This window comes from Gallus gallus, chromosome 3, assembly GCF_016699485.2.
Source record: "Gallus gallus isolate bGalGal1 chromosome 3, bGalGal1.mat.broiler.GRCg7b, whole genome shotgun sequence".
In the NCBI taxonomy this organism is placed as follows: Eukaryota; Metazoa; Chordata; class Aves; order Galliformes; family Phasianidae; genus Gallus; species Gallus gallus.
The window spans coordinates 16971947-16999295 of NC_052534.1; the positions used below are offsets into that span (position 1 = coordinate 16971947).

A 27349-nucleotide genomic window follows, 5' to 3' on the forward strand; every position below is an offset into this window, starting at 1 on the left:
ATGGCTTTTTCATGTTTGTGTCCTCTTGACTTTGAACTTCAACACTGTGTCTCCCATCTGTCTTCGTACAGATGTCTTCTCTTGAGCCTTTACTATTGAACAGTGCCAGATCCCTTCTAATTTCTCCCTCGTGTAGTATTTTCAATCAATTCAGCCCATTATTGAGTAGACTGCAAGCCCCTGAGACAGGGCTTGAGTCATCTATTAAACAAAATGCTCAGTAATTATTTATGATTTGTTCCTGGGATGAGATTGCAGCGTTTGTGTACATTATTTAATCTCAGACATGGGCCACAGTTGTTAAGCAGACAGAAAGACCCACCTTGTGAGGAGGGCTGAAGGTGATATCTCAGCTTGCATGCGTTGTCCCATACCTGCATCAGTAGGCAAACATACTGCACATGTATGCTGAAATCAAGCCAAAGCACGCAAGTCACCTTTTTTGTTGCTTAAATATTTGTTCATGCAACACGTTGTGAATTGCATATCCATACAATTACTGACATGCTATCCAGCTAGCCTCTCTGTAGTGGTGTGGTCTGTTTCTGCACCTTGTCTTCTTCACTCTTTGCTGAAGAGTAAAACTGCAAGCTCTGAGTGGTTAAGCTCTTTCCCCCCAAATAATGTATTTGCTTATAAAGAATTCATTGACTTACTGCATTAGAAAACTGTCCCATGATCAGGTTAATTTTATTTTCTAACTAGAAGAAGAATCCCAGGATCCAGTTGTTCATTTATAATTCAGCACCACGCAAAAAAAAACAAGAGTAGAAAATGCATAGTTGTAAATCACGCTAGCAGGCACAGAACAGTGCAATGCCGAGCAGCCATTTTAAGTCTTCGGTTGCTTTATACCCTTTCCACATAATGAAGCCTGTTAAATGAATCCTTATGGGAATCATTCATGAGGTTTGTGTTTCGTGCACAAAATTCCATGTACAAGAGATTAATTTGGCAAAGTAAATGGTCTGTGTTCTGTAAGAATTAGTTCGAGGTAGTTTTTTCTGAAAGGCTTGTTGCTTGCTAGATGTAACAATAGCATTATCCTTTTAAGAAAATATGAACCCATTCTCTCTGGGGAAAAAAATAATCTATATATATATTTCAGGGAGATTGTTTCAGTCCGAAGGAATAAAGGTAGCAAATTCAGTTCTTGCTGGTTTTTATTCGGAAGACATGGTCTTCTCTATCTTCTTTTTTTCCCGACGTGGTAGTCTATAGCTAGATGTGTGAAACATATCCTATCTTCTCCTCTACTACAGAAATGCCCCAAAATAACAACCTGTTGCTTTTTCATTTCAGGCTTTAAATTGAAGCCCTAACAATGGATTGAGTAGAGGCTCTAGCTAATAAATGCGTGTAATGGTAGCCCATGTTTTTTCTAATGTTCTGCTGATGAAATTACCACTTCCTCTCCTCCCAAAATTTGCTTGTGGACAGATGTATCGTTTTTTCAGAGAGAAATAATCCAGGTGTCCAAACGACCCAAAGGTTGTGCATTCATTATTTCAATTTAAGTCAATTAGAACAGTGCAGATGCCTCTTCTATTTGATGAATTGCTTCCAGAGAAAGAGTAGAGAATTAATTAAAATACACAATCTAATTGAACTGAAATCATAAGATTTTGTTTCTAGGAAACATCTTATGAGTACAGATGAGTCTAGAGTTTTGTGCTTCTGTCTAAGTATAGAACGTATCATTTCAGCCCGCACCACCAAACTTTGAGTCTGATGTTCCTTTGCAGACTGCTGGTCTGATTTCATTTCAGAATGGAGTACAGCTTAAAATTCCCCAAACCCAGAGACCTGGGTGGGGGCGTAGAGGGGAGACATGTGATTTTGGTTTCGGTTAATTTTAGATTTATTTCTGTTCAGGAGATCAGTTGTCTCTTTCTAAAAGTGTTTTAATTTTGGCAGACTCCTCAGATGAAAGGCTTATTTCAAGATATTTCCTGTTGAGTAACCGATGCTGCTGCTGCTGAGAGGTAAAGGAAGACATATACAATGCTGAAGGGAACGTATGGTAGTGTCATGGTAATGACAGGCATGGAACCGACGAGTGCCAAGATCTGTCCTGCCACCTCAAGCAGCCCAGCAGGCAGTGTAGGGAGAGAACACAGCATACAGTATCATCAGATCTATCCCTCCAACCTTTTGTGTGAGCTCTGTCGCCATGCATTCGAAACATGGATTATTACTGGTGCTATGTGTGATCACAGCTTCTAACCCCTTTCTGGTACAAAGATTCCCAGTCAGGTTTCTCAAATGATCGATGTTTGGTTAGCACAGGCATTCTGTATCATTTATTTCCAATGTGCTAAAGATGCCAGGAAACTGCAAAGCAGAAGTCTGTATGATACTCCCATTTGGACAAAACTATGGTAAAGTGAGATAGTGGCAAAGGTTCTTTCCTTTGAGGCGACTACTCAGAAATCTTGGCAGTTTGATGGATTCTGTTGTAGCACCTGGAATACCACTGTTCCCATCCAAGTATTCCTTTTGTTGTCTCGCCCTACTAATGGCCACTGCTGTGCAATTACTCTATAGTTTCTGCTCCCACCTAAGACTCCTATCCAATTTCACAGCTGTTATAAAAAAATACAATGATAATAAATAAGGTATGGGGTTTTTTTTTACTGTAGTGACAGGAGAAGTGGCAATGAGATGCAGCACTGGACAGTTAAGTTAGGTGGATCTTTTCTATTGTGTTGTGGATGATCTGCACTTACATTCAAGTCCTTTGAATACAAGGACACCAGCTTTTTTCTAGTTCTTACAGGTTCTTCATATAGCTGCTGTAAAGAGAATGCAATAGCTGGATAGAAATCATTAGGCAACTGAGGTTAGAATCTCAGGAGAGTATGCCTGCAGAACTCAGTAGGTGAAAGCAAGGTCAGAGAAAGTTATTAGCTTTTGAGGAGAACCTCTCGTAAAGGATGTATACTATACATATAGTAGGATATAGGAACAGAAACACCCTTATGGCTATTAGTGAGCCCTCACAGAAACCAGTCAGATATGCAAAAGGTGAAAGTCAGAGAATGTGAAGGAGGAATGTTTATGAAGCTCAGCAATTTTGTGAATTGCAGCTAACTTCACAGAATTCTTAGAGGAGGAACAGAAACTCCAGGGCAGTCTCTTGTGTGCTTATTTAATTTAATTAAGTAATGCATTTTCAAACCACTTTTTGCATGCAAAAGGATCTTAATTATAGCATAAGAATCAGATGTAATTGATGTAAAAGATCTTCATGTAAATGGAAATATGTGCTGCTGTGTTTGAAGCCAAAGGAAAGAAGAAATGTCCCGCTGGAAGGTGGGTGTTTATATGGGTCAGCTCTGTCTCATTTGTATGTGCTGAAGATCTGGCTCATTCAGAAAACTCATGTACAGACAGCGAGGATAATTTCCTCGTTTCTATGAGTTCAAAGATCCATCCAAAAATTTACCTGAAAAGAGAAGCTTTATAGCATAGGATCATACAAATGCCTAAGCAGAAGTCTCATGTCAGATCTTCCTGCAGTATGTACCAGCCTGGTCTTCCTGAAAAAAAAATAGCTGCTTCGGGCTTTTCTCAGGGATCCATATGCAAGAGGAGGGAAGAACACCTCTTAGTTAACGTATGAATGCAATCAGTAATATGTTTACTAGGGTAAAATGTCTTCCTTCTCTGTAAAAATTACAGGCAATGATTCTAAAGAATCAGTTTGTCTCATTTCTGCACTGGTCTCACCCTACCGATCACCTCCTATGAAAAAGGAGAAAAGGAGAAACTTCTCTTTTTTTTTTGTCTGATCACGTTCTCCCAACATCACATCAGCTCACAGTACTGATGATTTTATGAGTACATCATCTCTATTAGATGCTAACGGTTATGGCTGCTTCCAGCTCAGGGTGGTTCTAAAGCACAAACAGGTAAGAGAGGGAAGGCTTGTCATTTCTTTGCAGGTATGCCAATATCCTGGCTGTAACGTTGTTTTAATAATAATAATTTCAAACATTACGAAGCTGGCACTTCCCCTCCACCCATTGGCGTAGTCACAGCAGAATGAATGGCTCATTGTTGTGAGAATCATTTCACAGCACAAGGCAACCTCTATTCACAATTAAAGAGTTAGAAATGTTCAGCCAATCATAACAATTAAATAAAATGATTGTCTGAGCCTCCCTTCGGGCTTTAGTATAAATCAGCCTTTCTTCATTTCACACAGTCAAAGCGACCTGCTTTTCATTATGTATCCCCTGCATTTTTTAGAGTAGCAACAACCGTAGTAGAAATGGTCAAGTGAGATGTGTTTTCTGTTTGCATATTCAGGAGCAATGCACAGATGGCTGCACACTGAGTGAAGAGATCGGGTTTTTGCACCCAGGACCAGGAACATAGAATCATGGAATCATAGAATCACTAAGGTTGGAAAAGACCTACGGGATCACCCAGTCCAACCATTCACCCATCACCAATGGTTCTCATTAAACCATGTCCTTCAACACAACATCCAAACGTTCCTTGAACACCTCCAGGGTCGGTGAGGTAGGAGCTTTGAATAACGCTGCAGAACAATAGTGGAGGCCTTGGAGAAGCTGAGCTATGGGAACACTGACAGATCTTATTTAGTGACGTGGAGCGGTTGGTGTTTTAGGAACAGGCGATGTCTGAAGAAGCCCAACATAAAGCTGACAACTATTAAGAGGGTGAAAGCACAGGGAAGGTTGCATTTACCTAAGCATAACAGAAAGGGAGAAATGGGGAAAGTTAGACCAGGAAGAACTTTCTGATAGCAAAATGTATTACAGATGTTGTAAGGTTGGTTTTTGAGCAAAACCCTTGAAATAATCTATCAGGAAGAGTCCTTTACTGTTTTTTTCCTATCTCTATTTACTTTGCTGCTCTCCAGAAGAAGAGCAATGCTTTCTTACAGTCAGTTAGAAACCCCAGCATTCAGCAAGTGTTTGAAAAAGGCCACGGCCCTATGAAAACTGATGTTTCTTGAATCTAGACTGTCCAGCAGCACTTTCTAGTGAATGGTATGCTCAGAAAGCAGTGGGTGGACCACAGTACCCAAATTCCTGGCTGTACCATGCCAGTCTGGCAAATAACCAGTATGAGTGGCTCAGAAAAACACTAGGAAATAGGGAACAAGATGGTTCTGTTCTGTCTGGGTCTGGAGGAAGCAGGAAAACATCCATCACTGTTTATGTGATTGTATTTATGAAACGTGGGAGCTAAACTAACAGAGGAAGTGGAGAACAAACACACAGCAGAGACAGTGAATGTTGTTGGTAGTGGTGCATAGCCCTGAGAGTGTGACTTAGGGCCAGTTGTAAGGAATTCCTTCTCAATGGTGTTAAGATAAGAGTGTATCTTAGTTTTGAAATTGCTGCTAACTAGTTATAGTAATAATAACGGCATGTGTTAGTGTTGTAATCTCTTAAAAGCTCATTTCTTCGTGTCTTTTTATAGAGATGTTAATTCATTTGGCAAACATTTTTGTGATGTTCTTTCTAAAATACTGAAGAAGAATATCTTTGCAACTGCTGCTTTGTATATTTTGGGTCTCATGCATGATTTATCACTTACTAAATTTGAACTCCAAATTATGGAGTTGGCTTTAGCTATTGCCAGAAAGCATAATCTGCAGTGCTGGAAAGGAGTAAAGAGGTTATCATCATCTTACTCGATTTCTACCTTTATCGGAACAATATTTTTAATGTAACTTTCTTCCAACCTCGTAGTCAACAGATGCTAACTCACAATAGCAAAAGTGCTGTCATTTAACTATAATCGGGACATTATTTTTGTTGCAAGTTATTCCAACTTTGCAGTCAGTGGAAACTAGCAAGCTATAGTAAAAGTGTTGTCATTCATCTATAACTGGGACAGTACTTTTATCGTAAGTTATTCCAACTTTGCAGTGAATGGAAACTAACCAGCAATAGTAAGTGTGTTGTCAGTCATCTAAAATAGAAGGGAGAAGAGAGGAGAAAGATGGTTGAAAGACGGAACGTGTTTGTAATGAAGTCAGAGTTAGATATTCCCGCTGTGTCACAGTGAGTATTGCAGACATGTTCCTTTTGTTTGTTTGTTTGTTTGTTTGCCCATTGGAGATAAACTACCAAGTAGCTTAAAACTGGTGAAATTTGATACAGGCTTCCGACTCCTTTGGCATCTGTCTACTTGAACTGTGACAGAAGGACAGGGTATGGTGCAGCCAGAAATGCCTTGCCAAGCCAAATCCCGGGCAGCATTGAGGCCAAGAAGCAAGGTATGCAGCTGTTTGCACACCTCAGTGCTGTTTCAGCTGGAATGTAGCAGGTAACTGACAGCAGCTATCCGATATAAGTGTTGTAGAAGTAGCTTGGATATGGAGGCTGCAGGGCAGACAAAACTTTAAGAGTAATAGCTCTTTTAGGCAGGAGGCGTGCCTTTGTTTTCTTCATGCTACAAGTGCACTGTAGGCACTTAGCAATTATTAATAATAGCTAATTAATAATGGCTCAAATCCTTGGCTGTAGTTAAGGAACTTAAAACATAACTCATACGGAGTTGTAAGAAAAGATGGCTCAAAACCATCTTAACCAAACCCTGGGCCAGCTTTGTGCCTGGACTTTCCTCCAGCATAAGATAAAGCAGCAGAGTACAATTTGTTCTAAGACATTAGCAAGGGAGAGCAAAGAACATAATGAATGCATTTTATCGGTAATGCGTAAGGAGAATGCAGACTGGTGGCAAATAAGACCATTAGGGGATAAAAGTATAAAATTAGATGGAAAGTAAGAGATGAGATTGGTGTGTCACAGTGGTCCTAAATCAGCATGTCACCTCACAAACCACAGAAGTCAGCAGCAGAGTGGAAGTGAATGATAGACAGGGGTCAAAACAACGATCACAATTCATCTGAACGTCAGAAAAGCATTTTTACATTTAGTACACAACGCGTTGATTTACATTTGATAGTTCTTATACAAAAAGAGGCTTCAGCCCTCGCTGAACAGCCTGCAGCACAGTACAAAATCTTTTAATGATAATACTAGGGGGAAAAAAAACAATCCCTTTTTGTTCAAGGAATTTGAGTTTAAATATTTGAGCATACTGGAAACAGACCGAAAGACACATACCATACTGCAGGCTCACGTCTACAGAGGTTTGTGGTTGGATTTGATGATGCTGTTTGGCTGTATGAGGGGCACTACAAGGAACCTTGGTGGAAAGGCACTGTGGAAAGCTTCAGCTGTTGTTTTTGTTCCTCTTCAGATGTGCTTGATGGAAGATCTATAAATTGTTTACTTGTATAACAAGGAGCAGGGTATGTTGGCAGGAAGGCTGAGATTCACATTCAGGATTCAAAAGACTACATCTGATAATGAAGGATTTGATTCCTTTTCTGATCATGCTATTTTGCCTTCTTTTTTTTTTACAGCAAAACACGAATATGATTCCATTAGGGAAAGTCCTTGCTGACTACTGCTGCATTTATCTGCTGAGTCATCCCCGTAATTGTAATTGTTTATTTTAGCATTCTAAAAGAATTTTAGAGATAGTTTACTCCCCCTCCCCCAGAAGATGGCTGAGAAATACTGCATAATGTCATAAATAAAATAAAGCTGAAGAGTTTTCGGTTGAAAGGCTTTTCTTTAATGGTGTGCTATGCAAGACTTCAGCAGCCAGCTGACGCGTGGCGACCCGAGACTGAAAATGACTTGGGGGTAAGGGAAGAACAGGAAGAATTATACCAGTCAATATATTTTATCTGTCCTTAAAACAGTCTGGTCCTCATCTTGATCAATCCCATGGAGTTGGTACAGACATCAGCCCCGTGTCTGGTCTAAAGCAAAATACACATTTCTAAATTAGATTAGCATAATCAGTGATGAGAATAATACGTTAAGTTATTTAATTCACTTTTGTTTTGATGAAGTTAACAGGGCTGTTAACAGGAGCACACTGTCAGCCATTTTCTTTTAGCCCACCATTTGTTTCTGGAAACCCTGTCACTGCCACCAGGGAAGGCATTAGCTTTCTCTCTGAAAGTGCTTTGTTTTTGCAATTCTCTCACTTCTATTATGCAGTAAATTGCATTTTCTTTCTATATGAGTTCTACAGAAAATAATTCCGGCAAGGAAAGTAAAAAAACTTTTCCTACATATTCAAAACCCAAACTCTATGGACACATTAAGTAAAATGAACAATAACCTTGAAAAAACCCTAAACCACCGAGAAAACCACTTCCCCCCACTCCAGAAACCTCTCTGATGTGCATCCTGCATTATGCTATTCTCAGAGCATAAAAGAATGCCAAAGTGATCTTGTGTAATCTCTGCTGCCTTAGGATACTGTCTGTCGTGAAACATGAAGATCTGAAGATCTGAGCTCAGTTTTTGTCTTCAATACAGAATTTGCAGAGAAACAAAGGCTGCAAAATGGAAGGCTGTTTCAGAGACGATGGGGAAGCCTCAGAGTGAGAGGATGGATTATTCTGCTCTTTGAAGCTTTTGGATTCCCCCAGTGTCTCCAGAACATTAGTCACGCATCCTCCTCATCCTGTATTGAGGGTGATCCGTGCTGACGATATGAGACCAGCTTCAGCTGGGTTTGCTTGGGAGAAGCCTGCCAAACCTCTTGCATCTGGCTGATGCTAAGCAGAAACACATTCTCTTCTGGTTAATGCCTGGGTGAGCCATCGCTCTAGCACTCAGAAAGCCTCCACTGAGCTGTTGGGAGCAGAGGCACACCATACTGCCCAACCTTGAGCAGACGCATCTGAATTCCAGTCCTCAGTTGCAGCTGAGCAGCAGAAAATGCAAGAGGGAAGGATACAAAGTGGCCTGTGGGTGTTCTGAGCTGCTTGGGTCCCAAGGAAGGAAGGTACAAACACCACTCTGACACAAATTGTAAGAGCCATTATGTGCCTCTGCCTCTTAAGCCGTCAGCGGCTCTATGTTATTAGTAATGACACCGCCAGCTACCGAGGCTTTCCACCACATCCTTTTTGTCACTGCAATTAGGGAGAGAGGTGGGAGGTGCTGTCGAGGGCATGAACACCCATGTTCTGCCACTGGAGGATCCCACCAGCGAGAAAGATGATTGGTAGGGCTGCACAAATTGACTCGGACACATCTAATGATCACAGCTTGGGAACATGCAGGCCAGTTACAAGAGATTGCAGATTTCTCAATGCATAATTCAGAACCATAAGTACGCACATGGCGCTAACTCATCCTTCTGCTAAACTGCTTTAATTTCTTGACAATAACATTGCTAAATGGGCCTGGAAACAAAAAGACGCTCAACATTTATAATTGATTTCTGCCCTATATAATTTTGGTTCCCCTCCTTCTCATATAACTGCTAATATGAGCTTCTGCAGATTGAACATTCTGCCATAGATTAATTCAATGGGATTTCTGACTAAGCTAGCACGCAGCATGACTTTGCACTTGGTGACATCGGTGATGCCGGCATGCAGAATGTTTCTTCTGGCATTTTTACAAATTCTGTTGTACTACACTGCATGTCTTGAGAAATCCAGCCATCACCACATCTGATTTGGCTAAGAACACCACGCAATACAATACAAATAATGCTAACAGGTTTTTGTTGGGTTTTTCTTTTATTGGTTTCCGGGAGTAACAGCTTCTGACTCTTTTCATTCCCTCTCACGCAGACTTGTTGCTGAGGCATCCGTCCAGTGTTTTTTATACACCTGTCACAGCCAAAGTGCCTTTAGATGTGACTAATGTGACCAAACAGTCACATCACAACAGTTGCATTACCATCCTGATATTTTCTACTGTAGAGCAATTGGGATCTCAGAACAGACTCCTTTTCTTCCCAACATCTCTGCCATTGTTTCTACTGATGTATCTCCCACAGCCAGCTGGATATGGATCTGGCATATATCTACATAGATGCTTAGATGTATCGGTTGGATGTAGATCTTCACATTTATATTTGGCTGCTTCAAGTTATCTTTCACTGTCAGAAGGGCTTACTTTTGGAACCTTTTACTTGGAGGGCATTCTGGTGATACAGTAACCACAGACCTTAGAAAACTCCTGACTCGTCAGATTCTGAAGATCCACAGTCGGTCCGGAGCGTCCTGAGCATTCAGTGGAAACAATTAAGAGAAAAATGTATTTAGCAGGATTCATTTGAGTCCCCCATTTCAGACTGCATGCACATTGTTGTCCAAAGTACCCACTTAATTTTTAATAGTATGATGCTGCTTTTCTTCTGATTACTCATCTTCATTTTGTGATTCACCTCTACAGATACGTTTTCATTGACATCATCCCTATGCCAGTAAAAACACGTTAATTTCCTTCACAAAATTGGCATTCATCAGTTTGAATTTCAGAGTCTATCCTTTTTTTCTGAAGTAGTATTTCTAACAATTGACTTCTTTTTGTTCCTAAATTGACTAGCTCTGCTTCTGTTTTGTTACTGAAACCCTTCCCCGGCCATGGATGGCCCTGCCTCAGGTACCACGGCAAACAAGAAAAAGGCTGTGCACATGCTGTCGCATAAACAAGACTCAAGGTAAGAAACAAATCTGTGGATCCTGGATCAGTGGCTTCCTCACAGGGGAGTGGAGGGGCAGGTGCTGATGTATTCTCTCTGGTAACAGCGACAGGGCCTGAGAGGAAGGCATGGAGCTGTGTCAGCAGAGGGCCAGGTGGGGGTTAGGGACAATTCTGACCCAAAGGGCGGTGGGCACAGCCCCAGTGCTGGAGTTCAAGGAGCATCTGAAGAATGCTCTCAGACATCGGGTAGGGTGCTGTGTGATTGCATTGGTGGTGCTGTGTGAAGCCTGGGGTTGGCCTCAGTGATCTTTATGGGTCCCTTCCAACTCAGCATATTTTATGATTCTATACATTCTGTACCTTTTGATTCTAAAATTCGGTACCTTTTTATATCTAAAAATCTAGAAATTTATGAAGGAAGTATATATACATTTCTTTCTCATATCCTATATGTTTTTAGTAACTAAATCCTAGAAAACAGTGGCAGTTGTGAAGGAAAGATAAAATCAGTGATGCAAAACCACTAAATCACCTTCACGCCATTGGAAATTGGAAGAGATCCTTGCTCCTCATTTCCTTTGACTGAGACCAAAGGGAGCAGGCAGTCGGTGCTGGACAGAACTGCGCTGAAGGTGAACCAGTTTGAAATGTCTGTGCCACGTGCTGAAAACACTGGGAGCTCAGAGACCAATGTCCGGCTCCACACAGCACCACCCAAAATCCAAATCCTACGTCTGAGAGCATTGTCTACACACCACTTGAACTCCAGCAGCTCGGGGCTGTGCCCACTGCCCTGTGGTGAAGAACCCTTCCCTAACCCCCAACACCACGCCGTTCCCTCGGGCCCTGTCGCTGTCACACAGAGCAGAGCTCAGCGCTGCCCTCCGCTCCCTGAGGAGCTGCAGCTGCCATCAGGCCTCCCCTCAGCTCCTCCGCTCTGCGCTGAGCAACCCCAGGGGCCTCACACGCGTTGCCTTCAGACCCTTCCCCATCTCTGTTGCCCTTTTTTGGATGCCCTATAACACAATGATGTCTGTCTTATGCTGTGGCACACAGTCTGCACCCAGTGCAGGAGGTGAGGCCGCACAGCGCAGAGCAGAGCGGGACAAGCCCTCTCCTCTCCCGGCGGCAGTGCTGAGCCCGGGGCACCCTCCGTGCCGTGGGCGCAGGACAGGGGCGGCGCAGGGCGGCACACGGCCAGCCTCAGGACGAAGCCCTCCGGCACCTCACCTGGGCGCGCTCCCCGCGCCCCTCGGCGATAGGCGGCGCACAGCCCCCGGTGCCGGCGCCCCTCACGGGGTGGGCGTGCCCGCCCTCGCTCCGCCCTCCCGCGGCCCCGCCGGTGTCTCCGGCCTCCCCTGCGCTCCCGCCCTTCTCCCCTCCTCCCCCCGCCCTTCCCGCGCGTTGGTTCGCTCCTCTCCGCCCCTTTCCCCCACCTCTCCGTCCCCTCCCACCCCCGGCGCCCCGCGGTGGTCTGGCCCGGCCCGGCGGCGGAGGGAGCGGCGGAGACGGGCGGGCGGGAGGCGCCGGCTGCCGGAGCTCTCGCTGTCCGTTGAGGCGCCGTCCCCTGCGGAGCGGCGGCGAGCGGAGCGGAGCGGAGCGGGGAGAGAGCGGCGGGGCGGGGGAGAGCGCGGAGCTGAGTGAGGCAGCGGGAGCGGCTCCCGGCGCCGGGCGGCACCATGAGGTGAGGGGCCGGGGCCGGGCGGGGTGCGGCGGCGGGGCCCCTTCCCTAGCGGCCGGCGCGGTGCTGGGGCGGGGGGCTGAGGCGGGGGGAGGGCGGCGGGCCGAGGGGAGCCCCGCGGGGGAGGGGCCCATTGTTAGCAGCGGCGGCGGCGGGGGGAGGGGCGGCCCCGGCCCCCGCGGCGGCGAAGTTGAGGGGCCTGGGGGCGGCGGCGGGGCCGAGGCAGGGCGGGGAGCGGCCGTGGAGCCCCTTCCCGCGGCGGAGGTGTGCCCGCACGGCTCCGGCGGGGCGGCCCAGCGCCTTTCTTTCTCCATTCCTTTTTTTTTTTTTTTCGTTCTTTCCCCCCCTCCCCTCCCCTTTCTCTGCCCCTTCCCGACGCGTGTTGCATTGCAGCAGCTGGGCTGCTCCCTGTGAGATCGATACGGAGCGGGCGGCGGGGAGGGGGAATCCCCCCTCGGGGGATCCGCGATGTAAACAGCGCCGGGCGGGGGCTGCCCGCTCCCACACGGGACCCGGCTCGGTGCGCCCCATTCATTTGTCCCCGCGGCGCTCCCGCCCCGTTTCTCCTCCCGTTTCCGTCGTCCTCCGGTCGGATCGGGGCGGCACCGGTGAGGAGCAGCCGACGTGCAGCGCAGGCCCCGGCCCCAGCTGCCCTGCGGCCCCCAGGGGCTTCCACCCGCTTTGTGCTGCTGAGGCCGGGGGCCCCTCCGAGTGCGGAGAGGTCCGCAGGGTGAGAACGGGCCGCTGCCTCTGCTGCGGCTCTGCGTCCGTTCGTGCAAAATCCTAATTACGGTTCTGAACTTCAGGGTTTGCTTTTGTTTTTTTTTTTCCTTTTCCCCGTGTGCCTTCTATGCAGACGGTAGCCCTGCAGCCGGAAGCAGGGGGACGTGGTTTGTCCCGGCTGTTCTGTTGGAAAAGGCATTCCCGTATTTCCCTCTAGCTCTCTTTGTTAGCCGTAAGCATTTGCATGCTCCTTTCGCCCTCGTTTCACGTTGGGCTGATTTATTTTCACCCATCTGCATCGCTTTGCAAAAGCGGGCTGCCCCACAAGTACAAAGTCACAACTTGAGCTCCCAGCTCACACCTGCACCCCTCAAACAGGGGGTGCTCCTGACTTCCTCGGGCAGCCCTTAGCGCGGACTCCCAGACCAAGGCTGCCATAAACATTTGGAGAGGACCCCATATAAACCTGGCTTCTCTGCTGGCAAAGCGTGGTTGGTGCGGAGCAAGGGAAGCTGTCCCAGCACTGTGCTGCTGAAGCGTCTGCCTCAGGACCTCTGCCAGCTCAGAGGCAGCGCAAATATTTCTCTTAACCGATGGAACCGGGAAGTGCCTGGGTTGAACCTACCCTTAGGTTGCTTCTGTGGGTGTTGGAGTAGTTGACTTCAAGCTGTTAGTTAATGGCCACAAATGATCCTGTTGCGCCTGAACCTTTCTACCTGCTCCCGAGTGCGGAAGGTGAAGCTGGTGAGAGGAAAACAGGGTTGGGAGCTGAACGGGCGCGCTGAGCTGTCATTGGGTATTTCAGAAAAACCTGACTTCAAAGGCTTGATTGCAGGGCTTTTTTTCTTAAAAAAAAAAAAAAAAAAGCAAGCTGTACCAATTAAACTGCACAAGTTAAGAAAATGATGTGGTTAAAGCAGCGTTTTCTCTCTATAGAGGCACTATTAAATTGTCTTGGTTTTGTTTAATTGCTCCAACGGCAGTACAATGGCAGGCTTTCACTGCACGCTCTCCCTTTGGACTTGTTTAGACTGGGATTGACGCTGTATTTCTGAAACATGTTCAGACCAATATCTGCACACCCTGCTACGCTTGGGCAATGTGTTTTAATGGGTACGTGCTGGTCAAGCTAAGTCCCGATGGGGAGGAGCGAGAGAGTGGATAGGAAAAGCAACCAGTGCTTCGGATATAGTTTCTGTATTCGTAGATATTGCTGAAAGTAGATTTTTACATGATGTTGATGGTTTCCTGCAATGCATAAACTGCATTCTGCTATTGCTGTTCTGTAGGTAAGTATGCAGCTGGTGCTCTAGTGAACACAAAAATAATTTTTATATACCAGCAGTAATCCTGAGGTGAGCTGCAGCCCTCCCCTACCCCGTAACTTTTGTTTCTGTTATGTTCTTTGGCATTTACATGCGCGAGGGCCTAATCTTCAGTCATCTCAAGCCTGAAATAATTACAATGATTTCATGTTCAGATCTTGCATCTTGTCTGGGCTGCTCAAGTGGTCAGTTACCAAAGAGCAAACTAGTTTTCCATGTGTTAGGTCAAACTAAATATGGTTGCGGAGAGCATCGTTGTAGTATAAAGTATCCAACAATTCAGTAGGATGCAAACATCCATCAGCACAAGTTGACCAGAGGAGTTCCTGTGGTAGTCTGTTGTATATCTGAATTAAAATTAAATGCTTTTTGGGCATTATCTGTTGGGGCTTTTGGTTGCTGACGAACTTTAATGTTAGTGTTCCAGTGAAGAGATGAAGAACTCGATATGAAGTTACTTGCTTTGGGACACAATTTGACTAGCAGCCCCCCCCCCCAGCTTTGGGTAAACAGTTGATTTTTGTTAATACTTGTTCCTCGTAATGTGTTGTCGTTAGCTGCCTGAGTACTGCCCTAAATATAGTTTCCTGAAGGCACTTACAATAGGTATCCAGAAATAGGTGTGTTTGGTGAGGTTTCAATTTTGAGCCAGCTGGGTGGCGGTGGTGGGGGGGAAAAGTAGTTAAAATATAAATAACAGCAGAATTTTGTACCCTGGTTCTAATAATAGCATAACTTCCCATCATGTTTATCCAAGAAGCTCATCTGTAAACAAGATGACATTGGAAGATGTGTGGAAATCTGTATTATGGAAGCTGATGGACAAAATGGTGTAGAATTGGAATTCTACAGTGGAGGTTAACTGAGTGCTTTTAAAAATGCTCTCTTGTTGTTTGGCATCTCGCTCATTTTGTATGCTAACTCCAATAAAAATAAATGAGCTTTCCAAGATGCTGACTTTTTTTTTAATCAAACTGTACAGCTTTCTCTTGGGGTTTCCACATCCATTTCTTTGTGTGGGAAAGAATTGTTTTTCATTAGTGTGCTAGTCAGAAAGCAGACTGCTTAATCTGGTTTCACTGCCCGAGTTTCAGGAACAGGGAAAGAAACAGCATTGTTGGTTTAGGATTTTGAATTCGAGTATTTCCAGAGCTCAGTGTATTGGTTTGTGTTTGCGATGGGCTATTATGCGTATTGTATGTGTGAATGTGCACTCTATATTTAGGTAGGGCAAGCAGCTAAATTACTGCACATCTCTTTTTTCTTTCTAGAAAATCGTGTCATATCCTCAGTTGCGTTTTCAAAATAAAAAGTTAAATTTGTGGGCTTTCATATTAAAATTTCTCCTCGCATCGAGTAGCTTTTCTGCTCAAGTATGTTGCTCTAGGATATAATTAATGTTATTTAAAAGTCAGCCTATTTAGTGCCTGGGTTAGTAAGCCTTCATTATGCTGTAAGTGTTGTGCTAAGATGTCTGATACCATCCTCAGAATCATCTTTAATATATGAGTGAGAGCGCGTGGCAGAAGTAACAAAACATGTACCTCCGTTGGAGCTGGGAGTTCTTCAAGAATCCCATGTACATTTCATGGGGCTTCTAGAAAAGCGAGCATCCAAGAGAGCACAGTATTGGTAGTGACAGTAGTATGTCGTTCAGTCTGCTACAGCAACTGCTGTTCCTTAAGGTAAAATACCAGAGTGGAAGAAGCCATCAATTTGAATGTTACACATGGCAGTGTGGGGTCATGCTTTGGAATGTTGCCTTCATTGTAGCTTCGGTGCATGCACTGATAGTGTATTTGAAGTAGGAAGCTTAATTTGCTTCAGAAATATGTGACAAAACGTTGGAAGTGCAAGCAGGCGGTTAATTTAGGTTGGGCACACATAACAACCAGCACAGGTCCTAAAATTGCTCGTGTCTCAAGAGCAAAATTGGAGGTGTAGGCAGTTTGTTTCAGGTGGGTACAAGAATTCAGGTTTCTTTCCTTGTTCTTAAGTAAACTACCAGATGGAGTGAGTCATCTGTCTGATAGAAGTGCAGACGTTAGCTAGCACTTTATTGGTGACAATAGAAAGTCATTTTTGGACTGGTTGTTTCTGCCCACCTGATACGGGATCTGACAGTTGTTTTGCCCTCAAGGTCTGCGGATCGAGTTCAGTCAATTAGTTTGATAGTAGAAGTGTAAGTCTTTAAAAGATAACTGCGTGAATGGAGGATGCATGAATCAGAATACAGGTTTTTTTTTTTTCCTCACAAAAGCTATTTATGACCATCTCACCAATTACGTTGTCAGCCTGTGAAAATTAGGAATGGTCTTGGCAGTGTGTAGAACTCAGGAATGCTCTCTAGAAGGGAATAGACACAAGTCTTGTCTTGGCTCTCATTCAGGGCTTCCTCTTGGTTCTTAGTGGAGGCCGGCTCGCTTGGTGTCCTACTTCAGGCTGCTGTTGCATGGAAGCCTTTCTTCTGCACTTCCATACAAAGAATTATTACTGTTCCAGCACCTGTTTCAGTGAATGCCTTCCTAACACACTTATGCCCAAAGTGACGTATCTCTGCCCTGCATTAGGCATAGGATTGGAGGTACTTAGTAATGAGGAGTGCTTCTTGCCATGCCAGCACAATTCATGCAGAACTATTGTAGAAGCAGGTTATTGAATCACTGGATAGAGTCATTTGCTTTCATTATTAGAGAGCAAATGTATTTTCTGAAACTGATATTATTCTCTTCTTTACTGTGACCTTTCTTCAGGAATTGCTCTTGACAGTTCATGCCTGCTTCCACTCAGCGGGGTAGAAATACGTGTGCCAGCCCTCTGAGCAGCCAGACAGGTTTAGGTTTTAAGAGTGCTTTAGTGCTGAGGGAATGCAAAAGATACGATCTTTTTATGCTGGATTGAAGGAAAGAAGTGTTTTTTCATGGTAGCTAAAAGTAAACGTAGCAGAGACAGAAATCTTACAAGCCTTGTTGAGCAGCCTCAATATATTTAAGTAATTTTTGCTGATGCCTACCTCACTTAAGCACTCGTCCCTCTCTTTCCCTGCCAGTCCTTGTGAATTGCACAGCACTGTTGTGTTCTTGGGCTGCTGGCATCTGCCATGGGACTCACACGGGAGCACAGCCGCTTCTCTGTCTGGCACTGCTGAGATGAGATCCGGTGCTGGGTCCCCGGTGTCCCTCCCTGCCTTCATTTCCCACGTGCTCTCACGAATCTGGATCTACTTTTGTTCAGTAGTATACAGAATCTTTTTTTCCCCCTCTTAGAAACGACTGCAACACTTTGTTTTTACTGTCACGTTTTCTAACTTAAAGAACAAAAATGCGTATCTCAGTAATGGACTCAGTTTTGCCTTGATTTAAAATGCCTTATGCCAGTGCATGCTTTAGACGAAAATGTTGGGTTTTATAGTTCTAATCAGTCATTCTGGTAATTGGTAGTGCCCCTGCCCAGTGCCAGTCATGGCAAGTTTTCCTCTCCATCCCTTCTCAGTGGATGAATACAGAGTTGCTCAAGAGAAGTGAAAATCCTGCGTGTTGCCTTCTGACAGCACCATGCACCCATTTCTCTGAATCCTACCATTCTGTGGACGTTAGACTGCTTGTCAGTTTGCTTTGGATGGGGTTTTCCTGTGGAACTGCTAGTTTTAAGTATGTCTTGGGTATCAGTGCATAAGTCAGTGCAAGGAGCTGAAGGAAGTTCCCATTGCCTTCTATGAGTAATCTGTAGGCAGGATTAACCTTATGGAGACAAACAAAACAACCCAACGACAAAACAACTGCACGATCAGTATTCGGGCCAAAAAAGTCTGCTCTTAGTGTCATATATTGAACCTCCAGGCAAAGCTTACTTACTGTTGTGGTCCAGTCCCAAACTAGGATGCTCCTCTGCAAAGTTCTTGGATTGGTGCTGTGGCTCTTGTTTTCTCGCTTTGTTTGTTCATGCTTTTGTTTTTCAAGTGATGGTAAAGGTGCTGATACCCGGTGGAGTATGGGGGAGGGAAGTGGAAGCTGATTGCCCTCTGGAGTGTGACACAAAAATGTTATTTTGTTGGACTGATGTGCTGCCAGAAATAACTCTGAGCTCCCTGTTTGCAGCACAAACAAAATCGGAGGGATTTTCTTTCAAACGTTCTCTCATTCTCCTCTTCATGAATAGGAACCTCTTTTCTCTTTCTGGAATCACATTGCAAAGTGATCTGTGCTTATTGCAAATGACATGAAGAAGGTGAGCTTTGCTGGCTCTGTGTTCTCAGTGTATTAGCCACCTACTTCAAAAAAATAGTAGCTTAAAAACTGAATTTAACAGAATAATGTAATTGCGAGAGTAATCAGTATTGCTGAAGCCTTTGTTATACCTTAATTAGTTTTATAGGAGCCAAAAGGATTTTCTTTCTAAAAATCAGTTTCTGTCTATGTGTTCTTTAAACAATATCCTTCCTGAAGTATAGTTTAATACGTAGATTTCTTTAGGCCGTGTACTGCTGTCATCCCACACTTTATTGCAGGTTACTGTACACAGACAACAGGTTTGTAACTGCAGCACTTTGAAGGTCATGTAGTTACAGGAGTGTTTTATCTTGGTCTCATCACACTTGAGCTACTGGGAAATGCTTTTGTATTTCAGTTCTGTAGACCAGTGTGTCTACGTACTGCTTCAATCTACTCGTATTGTGTATTTGTGGAGACTTCCAGTTAAGTTTCAGGCTTCTTACTGTATGGCATCAAAAATACAAATACTACACCGGAATGCGATTAAGATTCTATTGTATTTTGTGCATTTTCAACCAAACTTTCAGTACTGCTTATTAGTGGTATTTTTTACTGGTATTGGTGGAAGAGGTGCTTGGTATTTTTAGGTTACATTCACATTTCTGAGTGACTCTTTGCAAATCCAACTTAGTGTATGCTGGGGTCAGTTGGGGCCTTTAACCTAGTAGTGTGTGTTGCTTCTTTAAATTGCTTGCTCTTGACTGACTATTTTGAAAGAACAGCCCTTTTTAAGGTACTGAACTTCCAACTCTAGACTAGAAAGGGTTTGTGTTCTAGCTACTGGTGATGTTCACATCAGTGATGCTTAAGATGAAGGATATATGCTGTTAATCGTTCTGAAAACTTTTTGTCGTGGTCTGTTTCCTTATCTTACAAAAGCTTTTCTCCCTTTTGCTTTCTCTTAAAAGCTGAGTCTTTTATAAACAGTGCATAGTGACGTGTCCATCTTTTGTTTTCTATTCTGTGTCGAAGTCCTGAAATATCTGCAGGAAGGTATACAATCCCTGGGCAAACTGGAGTCCATTAAACAACGCTGGCTCTTCTATAAGAATACTCAGTTGACGTTAGTGGAGCAGTTTTTTGTTTTTCCTTTTAAACTTTTTGAATTTGCACTTAGAATGGAGCACGGTGAAACTTTCCTAGAAGGCTTGCTGTTCGGTGCATTTGTGAAGCATATTTTCTTTTTAGCAAACTGCAGTTGGCTACTGTAGCTTAAGTAAAAATGAACTTTACAGCTTCAAAATGAGCACTTATCCACTGTGTGAAATAAACGATCTGGCTGGACTTACAGAACAGTGAAAGCTAGTCCAAATGAACCTCGTTGTGGCAGAGATAATGAAGTAGTGAACGACAGCACTGATGGCAAAGTGATGACTGCTGACCCCTGCAGCTTTTACGTGCGTAAGTCCAATCAGTAAACTTACTTAGATTGGGACATGAATAGTTTGGTCATGGTTGTCTACTTCTCTAGTGAAAACACCGATTTGTTATTGGCAATTAAGTTTAGAGGTTTTCTTTTCTCTCACAATATTCTTGCTTTCGTAGAAAGTTTGAAATAATAGTCAGAACTTAAGAAAGGATTATCGTATCACATTTAATTTAGCGTTGCACTCTGATGCGTTTAATCACTGATGTGAGCTGAATGTGAGAATGGCACAGGAAGCAGATGATACTTTGCATTCCCATTCGGTGTGTGTGTAAGTAACGTGTTGTAAAGACAGACCTGCCTTACTACTCAAATACAAACCGTTTGGTCTGAAGTGAAGAAGGAATGAGTGCAGTAGGCACTGTGTATGGCAGTCACTGCTCTTCTCTTGGTTGCAGCCTGGTTGAGGAACCTCTGAGGATGTGAAGGGCCTGTCTAGTTCACTGCTCTTCTGGCCAATGGAAGGCCAAAGAAGTACATTAGGAGGTTAACCTTGAAAAGATAGCTGGGAATCTGTGTCTAAGCAGGAGTAGAAGGAAGAACAGATGAATGACTAGACCACATGTAAGTTACTGCTAATAAAATAAAGCAGAAGTCGTATCTAGCACTTCACCTGCTTCTTCAGTGTCACGTATTTTGGAGAGTTTTTGAGAATGAGGTCTTGGGATGCCTCAAGTGGCCTGGTTAGGTTTTTAGCTACTGACTGGAAATGCAGTAGTGGGTTTTAGATGAAAATGTTGGTATTTTGATGTAAGATTTAGGAAGAAGAAAAAGCATGTGGTACATAAAAAGCATATTGCATTTTGCAATTTCAAGATCCTATGGTATGTTGTGAGGGATTGTGGCAGTGCCATTACTCCTTCTGCTTTCTACAGTACAGCATGGTGAATTTTAGTAGCCTTCAATTTAGTGACCAGTTCAGTTAACTGCTTCGTATATGAACTACTCCCAGAGCTGTTGCTGTTGGACCTTACATCTGACCTATGCTATAAGTTGAGAGAGTTTCTACTCTTGTGTTCTGGGATTTCATTGTGTATTTTGCCAATATCATAGATTAGTCCTTTTATAGAGTTTGGAAGGAAAGTGTGTCTTGGCCTTCTTGGTTTGGTATACTCTGAAGGCAGCTTTGAAATTGCTGGATACTCGTGTACATTTTGTACTTGCTCCACAGTTCTTCGGTGATAGAACAGTGCTGCTGCTGCCGCTGTTTCCAGCAATAGATCATCCACAAATGGATGGCAGTAAGATAAACACAAAGCTTGTTCTGCAGGTTGAGTACTGTTGCTGTAGCTGTGTTGCTCTGAGCGTATAAATAAGACAAAAGATTTTATAAGGAGAGGCAGTATCTTTTATTAGATTGACTGCCAGGTTGATGGGCAGTGGGACACAGGCATTCAAGTGCTCGGTTCTTGGGAAAGTTGCTCAGTTTTTGGAGACAGCATGCAGAGATCTTGTACTGTCGGGGTTGCAGGAACGTTGCAAATACAGAAAGATACCATTGTGACCTTTCATTTTTTTATGGGTAGCTCATAATTTTGATGTAAGACCTCATAGTAATGTTTAGTAGAGTTCTTAGCTAAAAAAAGTGAAAAGCAAGTAAGCATCTTTAGGACCCTATTTAAATTGTCATTTGTTTTTCCAGTTTCTCTGCAAACAATGTCTGCATGAAGAAGGTGGGGATGGTACTGTGGGGGTGGCCACCAGTATGACTGCATATAGGTAAATCTATAAGTTGCAGGTAGAAAGAAGTGGATTATGTTGCAAGAATTGCATCTTAGGACTTACCTCGTCATTAATAATAATTAATAGTAGTATTATATTTTTGCCCTGTTGATGGCATTTTATGAGAAGTCCTTAGCTGTTATGAACTGGGGAGGGTGTATAAGCTTGCTTGTTTATGGTATGTTTTATACTATCTAGGCCTGGAGGCCTTCTTTCTCCTGAACTTCTAGGTAAATTGCACTTACTTTGTAAGTGGTGTTAGGATGAAGACTGCGCCGTTAGTTTAACTTCTAGGAATCCTTTCAGTTTGGATGATTTATTTATATCCTGTCAGCATCCATATCATCGCATTTCTTCCTGCAGCGTTGAGCTGAGCTCCACATATGTCTGCAGTTTGGTTTGTAACTCGGGGACACCATGGCTTTTCCTGGGAATGGGGAAGGCTTTTTAAAGGAAACAAAACGTAGCACCACCACCAAAATACCAGAGGAAACTGTTTTTCCATGGTTTAATATTCCTTATCAGATCTGTTTCCCAACCAGATCACTGATCACAATTTTCCCACTTTCTGGGGAGGGGGAAGAGATTTTATGTAATTCATGTCGTGTTATCCAAATCTTCAAGGGGGAGCATGAGTTAGAGATGTCTGCACGCAGTTTTGCTTCAAAATTCATAGCAGAGTTTAAGAAGGCCTTAGTCTGAGTTTGTTTTCTTCGTTCTTAAAACCAATCCCACAACAAACAAAAACCCCACGAGCAAAATGAAGCAAAACTATTTGGAAATAAAGCTGTAAGCTTTTCTTCCAGAACTTAAGAGCTTTTATTTTTGTATATAGTAGGGCAGAAATCTGACATAAAATGCTGAAAGTGTTCCACTCTGGAGAACAAAGATTTTATGCAACTAAAGAGCATGGACGTGGCTATGGAATTAAAACACTGCTTTGCCTCACACGCTGTATTTTCTCCCAGCAGCACCATACATTGCAAGCATTTGAATACACAGAGTTGTTTTGATGTAAAAGAGACCCGGTACCGAGCCTCGTCTCCTTGGTTAGGTTGGTGGCGAGGGCCGTGTTTATGCTGTGGATGTTCTGTTTCTCAGAATGACTGGGGTTAATTGTAGCTTGGCGAGTGGAAAAAAAAAAAAGTTCCATATTGTTTTTCTGCAGTGGATTCCTGTTGCTATGCAACAAACAGAATGTCACTTAGTGCAGGATATATTAAATTTGTATTCCCTGCACATATCTCCGAACGCTCATTTTTGTACTTTAACAGGAGGGTACGTTTCTGACTTCCTGTAGGACTGTAGTATGAAGCATATATTTGAGCTTCTATTCTGGTGCTTGCTGTAACTGTGGATACGTCAGCGTGCTTGCATAGCCTGCCTTTGTTTTTAGATGCATGGGGCACCTGTGCAACGCAGTCAGACAAAAAGGGTGATGGTTATGTTCCCGGGGGTGGGATGATATTGCCAAGCAACATGCTAAGACTTCAAAAAGGAGAAATTTCTGCTATGGAAAAACCTCAGGCTATGAATTCTAACAACCTTTAAACGTGATACAGAGAAAGTTAATGCAGGTGGCACTACGCGACTCTTCATTAAAAATTAACTGTTTTTTGTCCTTAGGATTACCTTTGATATTTAAATATGTTGACACCTCCCTTCCCTGCCACATCCATGTTTCCCCTTCCCCGTTCCATCTACAGCACTCTGGCCAGCCAGTCCCAGCACCCGGCCTCTTTGCATTCACTCTAGATGGATTCTGGAATAAATGTTTAGCATGTGCTTGGCAAAATTATGTTCTGTGACTGAAAGCAGTGATTAAGTAATGGACAAATGACAACAACTGCTAAGACGCTGCTTCGTAGTGGAAAAGGAGTCAGAAATAATATTTGAGAACTAGAAGGATGTTAATTTTACCTGCGCTTCTGAGTTCTGTGAATTTTGTTGTAGCTCTTGAAAGCCAGCTTATACAATCTGAGCCTGAAATTAAGCTAGATATTAAAATAAGCAGGTCAAATAGTGTCCTTTCTGCTCTTAGAATCGAAATATGCCATTACCGAACCTCTCTTTAAACTGTCAGTCTGAAGCAGGTTTGTCAGTGCATGTTTTTTAATGTTTTTATGACAGACTTATGTATGTGGCTTCTTGATAAGTGCAGGAGTCATAATGAAGTTAGGGAAGATCAGAAATACATTGCAGTGCTGTTCTCTGTCTTGCTTTTCTAAGGAGATGCCTATAATAATACCGTTTTCTTCCTTGTAGACCGCTGCTTAATTCAAGGCTTGGTGCTTGAGCACTGCGGGCGCGTTCCCAGGCCAAACCATTTCTTGGTGTGCACAGAAGAGAACGTGATGCAAGCTAACACACTCTCATGGCAATCTATATTTGGTGAGGCTAAAATGGAGCTCTTTCGTAGAGAAATGATATAACAACGTGAGGGGAAATGCTTCATTTTCTTTCTTTTTTTACTTTTGTTGGCCTTGTTTAGGAAGATAAACCCTTGTTTCTGTTCCAGAACTATCTGACACAAGTTGAAGTGCTACCTGTGGTTTTTAACATCATAATGGCTTTTTTTAGTGGTGTCGTTTGGCATGAGAAGCTGTAGGAACTTGTGAAAACTGCCTCTTCTTCTTGAGGATGTAATGCGTGTTATTGTGTGGGGGAAGTAGTTTAGTTGTGATCTACTTGATCTGTAACTTTAATGAAATTACCTCATCTTAACGTGTAGGATGGAGAAGGTCTCAAGTACGTGCAGGAGATTGGGAAATGTGAGTTGCAAGGTAGGTTATTTAGGTAACGCTTAGAGGAACTCCATGTGGGAAATGGGTCTTCTAAAACTACTCTGGGTGAGCGATAGACAGCAGTTGAAGTTCAATGGATTCGTGTTTTAAAACATTTGTTTTTATCTCGGTGTCTGAAGGCCCCCTCTAATATTTGACCTTGAATTTGCCTATAATATTGTTGGAATCATCTTTTAACTGTGGTCATCGTGCAGCCCTCCCCTCTCCTTTTTCCTCTAAGTCTGCTAACAGCTGTGATTTTGCTGACCCAGGGACTAAAAAATTCCACAGCAATTTTCCAGGGGTAACTTTGGGAAAGGGAGACAAACAATTGAGAGCAAGAATGAACAACAAGGAACAAATGTTGCTGAAAATCTTTTTTTTTATTTCCTTTTGTTCCCTCCAATGTTTTCTTCCTTTGTTTTCTGCATTGAGAGGTTTATAGTATCATGCCTCATTGTATAATGGAGTAGCAATCCAGAAGGGACAAAAAGATGCAGCAGTAAAGCAACTCAGCCATCTATTTGTGTATTAACGGTTGCCAGATGAAAACACAGTATGGGTGGTGCATACTATTTTGGTATTTTCTTGCAGCTCAGGTGCTGTGCTGCTGTAAGTAGGGCTCTTACAAAACAGCTTTTGTATCCATCTTCTCTCTGAAAAGTGAAATTACATTGAGACAGGTTGGTAGACTTGATATAAGTAGTCTGAAGTTCCGTTCAGCTGTTGAAAAGAAGAAAGTTTCTTTGCATGCTTGCGGTCTGTCACGTTAGCCTACTGCCTCTTGTTCACTAATACTGGTATGCATATACTAAACTGTGTAACAACAGTGCTGAAGCATGTGAATGTCCCCCCCACAGCCCCCACTCCTCCTAACAGGGACTGGTTTCTGCCTTGCAGAAAGAAAGGCGGGCTGTGGTTTGAAGGCTGCTTTTTTGCCTTTTTTTTTTTAAGGTTGTCTTTTTTTTGTTGCGGAGGTTGGAAAGTCTGTAATGAAAGGGGACTGCTGGAAGAGAGGATGATTTCATGGTCTCTGCTCAGTGTTTTCTGGAAGAACCGACTGCTGCTTCGGCATTAAAGAGATTCTGTCCTTTGGTATTGGATGAGTTGTTCGGAGTTGTCAGGATGCTCATTAGTTCTGTCCCGACTTCTTTACTTATCGACTAACTTGAGGCTGTGGGGCCTAATCTTTCAAAACGTTAAATAATTTAGCATATTCCTTAGTTCTTCAAAGCACAGACACAGCGTAATACGGCACAGAAAGCATCATACAACCGCTAAAGGGAAAGAGCCCAAGAGCATCCTCGATTGATTGAGACCAGAAGATTGGTGCAGTTACTGTCCTTTGGCTCCTCAGTGCCAAAAATACCTGGGTTCAAGTTAGAACTCCGGTTCTAACCGGAGTTAGATGCAATATTTGATGATGCTGTGTGTAAACCACAAATAAATGCTGAATTTGGTATTCAGAATGAGGTCTGACTAACGCGGAAAAAGTCACTACGCATTGAAACAGTGAAGAGCAGAAGAACCGTAGCTGTTCGCTCACTGTCAGTCCATTTCTCTTTAGTGAGAGGTAGTCTGTGAAAAGAGGTGGGAAGGGCGAGAGGAGTAAGTATGTAACTAAGACTGTATGTGATTTTACAGCTGTAAATCGCTCCTTCCTCTTACATACACTCAGCCTGAATTTCAGCAGTTATTTCTTGCACTTTTTTAACTTTGGAAGTTACCTTTCAAAAACCTATATTAGTGTGAGTTCTCGGGCTCTTGAAAAATAGGACTAATAAGCCAAATACAGCACGCCAAGAGATTTGGAACTGCTTGATATACACCCCTGCGTGCTACCTGAAATCAGCATAGCTCTCAGTAGTCCTTGTTCAGTTTGCAGATGATACGCTGTAGGAAGTTGAATGTAGGAAGTTGAAAATTATGATTACAGCAGCGTGTGTGTAGCAGACAGGAGTACTGAAACACAAGGAATCTGTGTTCTGCTCATGCTGTGCATAATCGGAGCCACTGACTCGAACCAAACTTAAGATGCATCAATATTTACCTGTCAGTGTTTATGGGAGGGCTGGGAAGATCCTTGGCACTCATTCCCAGTGCTTGTGTGGGTCAGGCCGTGTGGGTTGATCTTGTGGTGCTTTGAATTTGTCTATCTTGATCTCTCCTTCGCCATGTAACTGAAAGACAGGTGTAACATTCACGTGTCTTATATAATGGAACAGTCCACTCTGACTCCTAGATAATTAAGAGATGCAACTGCTCTATAATTAATGATGGAATGGGTTGCTTTGCATGTGTTTTGGCTATCTGACAGGTGCAAACGTGGTTATTAAGGGAGGGAGGTGTTGTGGTACTCTCAGTGCAAGAAGGAGCAGGTTTCCAAAATAACACTGGCCTTATTTTGGGAGACTGGGGAAAAACAATGCCAGGGGGTGGTCTGGGCAGACAGTCTGCAAGAAAAATTGGTCTGGCATGTAGACTGTAGTTCGGGCACCTTAGTTAAATGCATGGTATTGCCTTTATCAGGAGTTTTTCTCTTACTGTGTGGCTTAAATCACTTTCTGTAAATTAAGCCTTCTATACTTGCTAACTGTAGACATAGCAGTTTATTCTCTTTTAAGCTACCTCTTGTGTACACGAGGGATTGTTTTCCCCTCAGTCTTTTTGAGATTAAGATAGCTGGTCTCATTTATCTTTCCCTGCGGGCTGCTTTTCCCCAAGACCTTCTGCCGCTTTTGCTGCTCTCCTCTGGGTCTGCATCTCCTCTGCAGCCAAGTCTCATTGTCACCTGGTCTGTCCTATTGCTATCTTGCATCTGTACCCTGGGGTATGCCTAAGTGTAGAACTGAACTTTTCACAGAGTTATTTTTCAGTGTGTTGGTGTCATTCAGAGTT

At 43.4% G+C, this 27349-nt stretch overlaps 1 protein-coding gene and 2 long non-coding RNA genes across 21 annotated transcripts in view; 2 read left to right on the top strand and 1 right to left on the bottom strand.

Moving 5' to 3' along the window:
* LOC107052962 overlaps positions 1–7554 on the top strand; it is a 29134-nt gene extending 21580 nt beyond the window's left edge. For 3 of the 6 annotated variants that reach the window (XR_001465816.3, XR_006938976.1, XR_006938973.1), the window contains 2 exons: positions 1918–1985; positions 4315–6799. This is a non-coding gene — a long non-coding RNA (uncharacterized LOC107052962). Of the gene's footprint in view, positions 1–1917; positions 1986–4314; positions 6800–7417 lie in introns of those variants that run through there. The other 3 variants (XR_006938974.1, XR_006938977.1, XR_006938975.1) reach the window with 3 other exon arrangements.
* Positions 1–27349, top strand: part of ENAH (ENAH actin regulator) — a 131836-nt gene that overhangs the window by 31283 nt on the left and 73204 nt on the right. For 7 of the 14 annotated variants that reach the window (XM_040696702.2, NM_204300.2, XM_015283598.4 and 4 more), the window contains exon 1: positions 11987–12204. In XM_040696702.2, coding sequence (XP_040552636.1) covers positions 12200–12204 — 5 coding nt within the window. In that variant the 5' untranslated portion in view covers positions 11987–12199. Of the gene's footprint in view, positions 1–10421; positions 10537–11986; positions 12205–12769; positions 24060–27349 lie in introns of those variants that run through there. The other 7 variants (XM_040696698.2, XM_015283590.4, XM_015283596.4 and 4 more) reach the window with 2 other exon arrangements.
* Positions 7629–12069, bottom strand: LOC121110401. The gene is made up of 3 exons (XR_005858824.2): positions 11957–12069; positions 10199–10291; positions 7629–10096 (listed from the first exon to the last, which is right to left on the bottom strand). It is a non-coding gene; the product is annotated as an uncharacterized LOC121110401 (long non-coding RNA).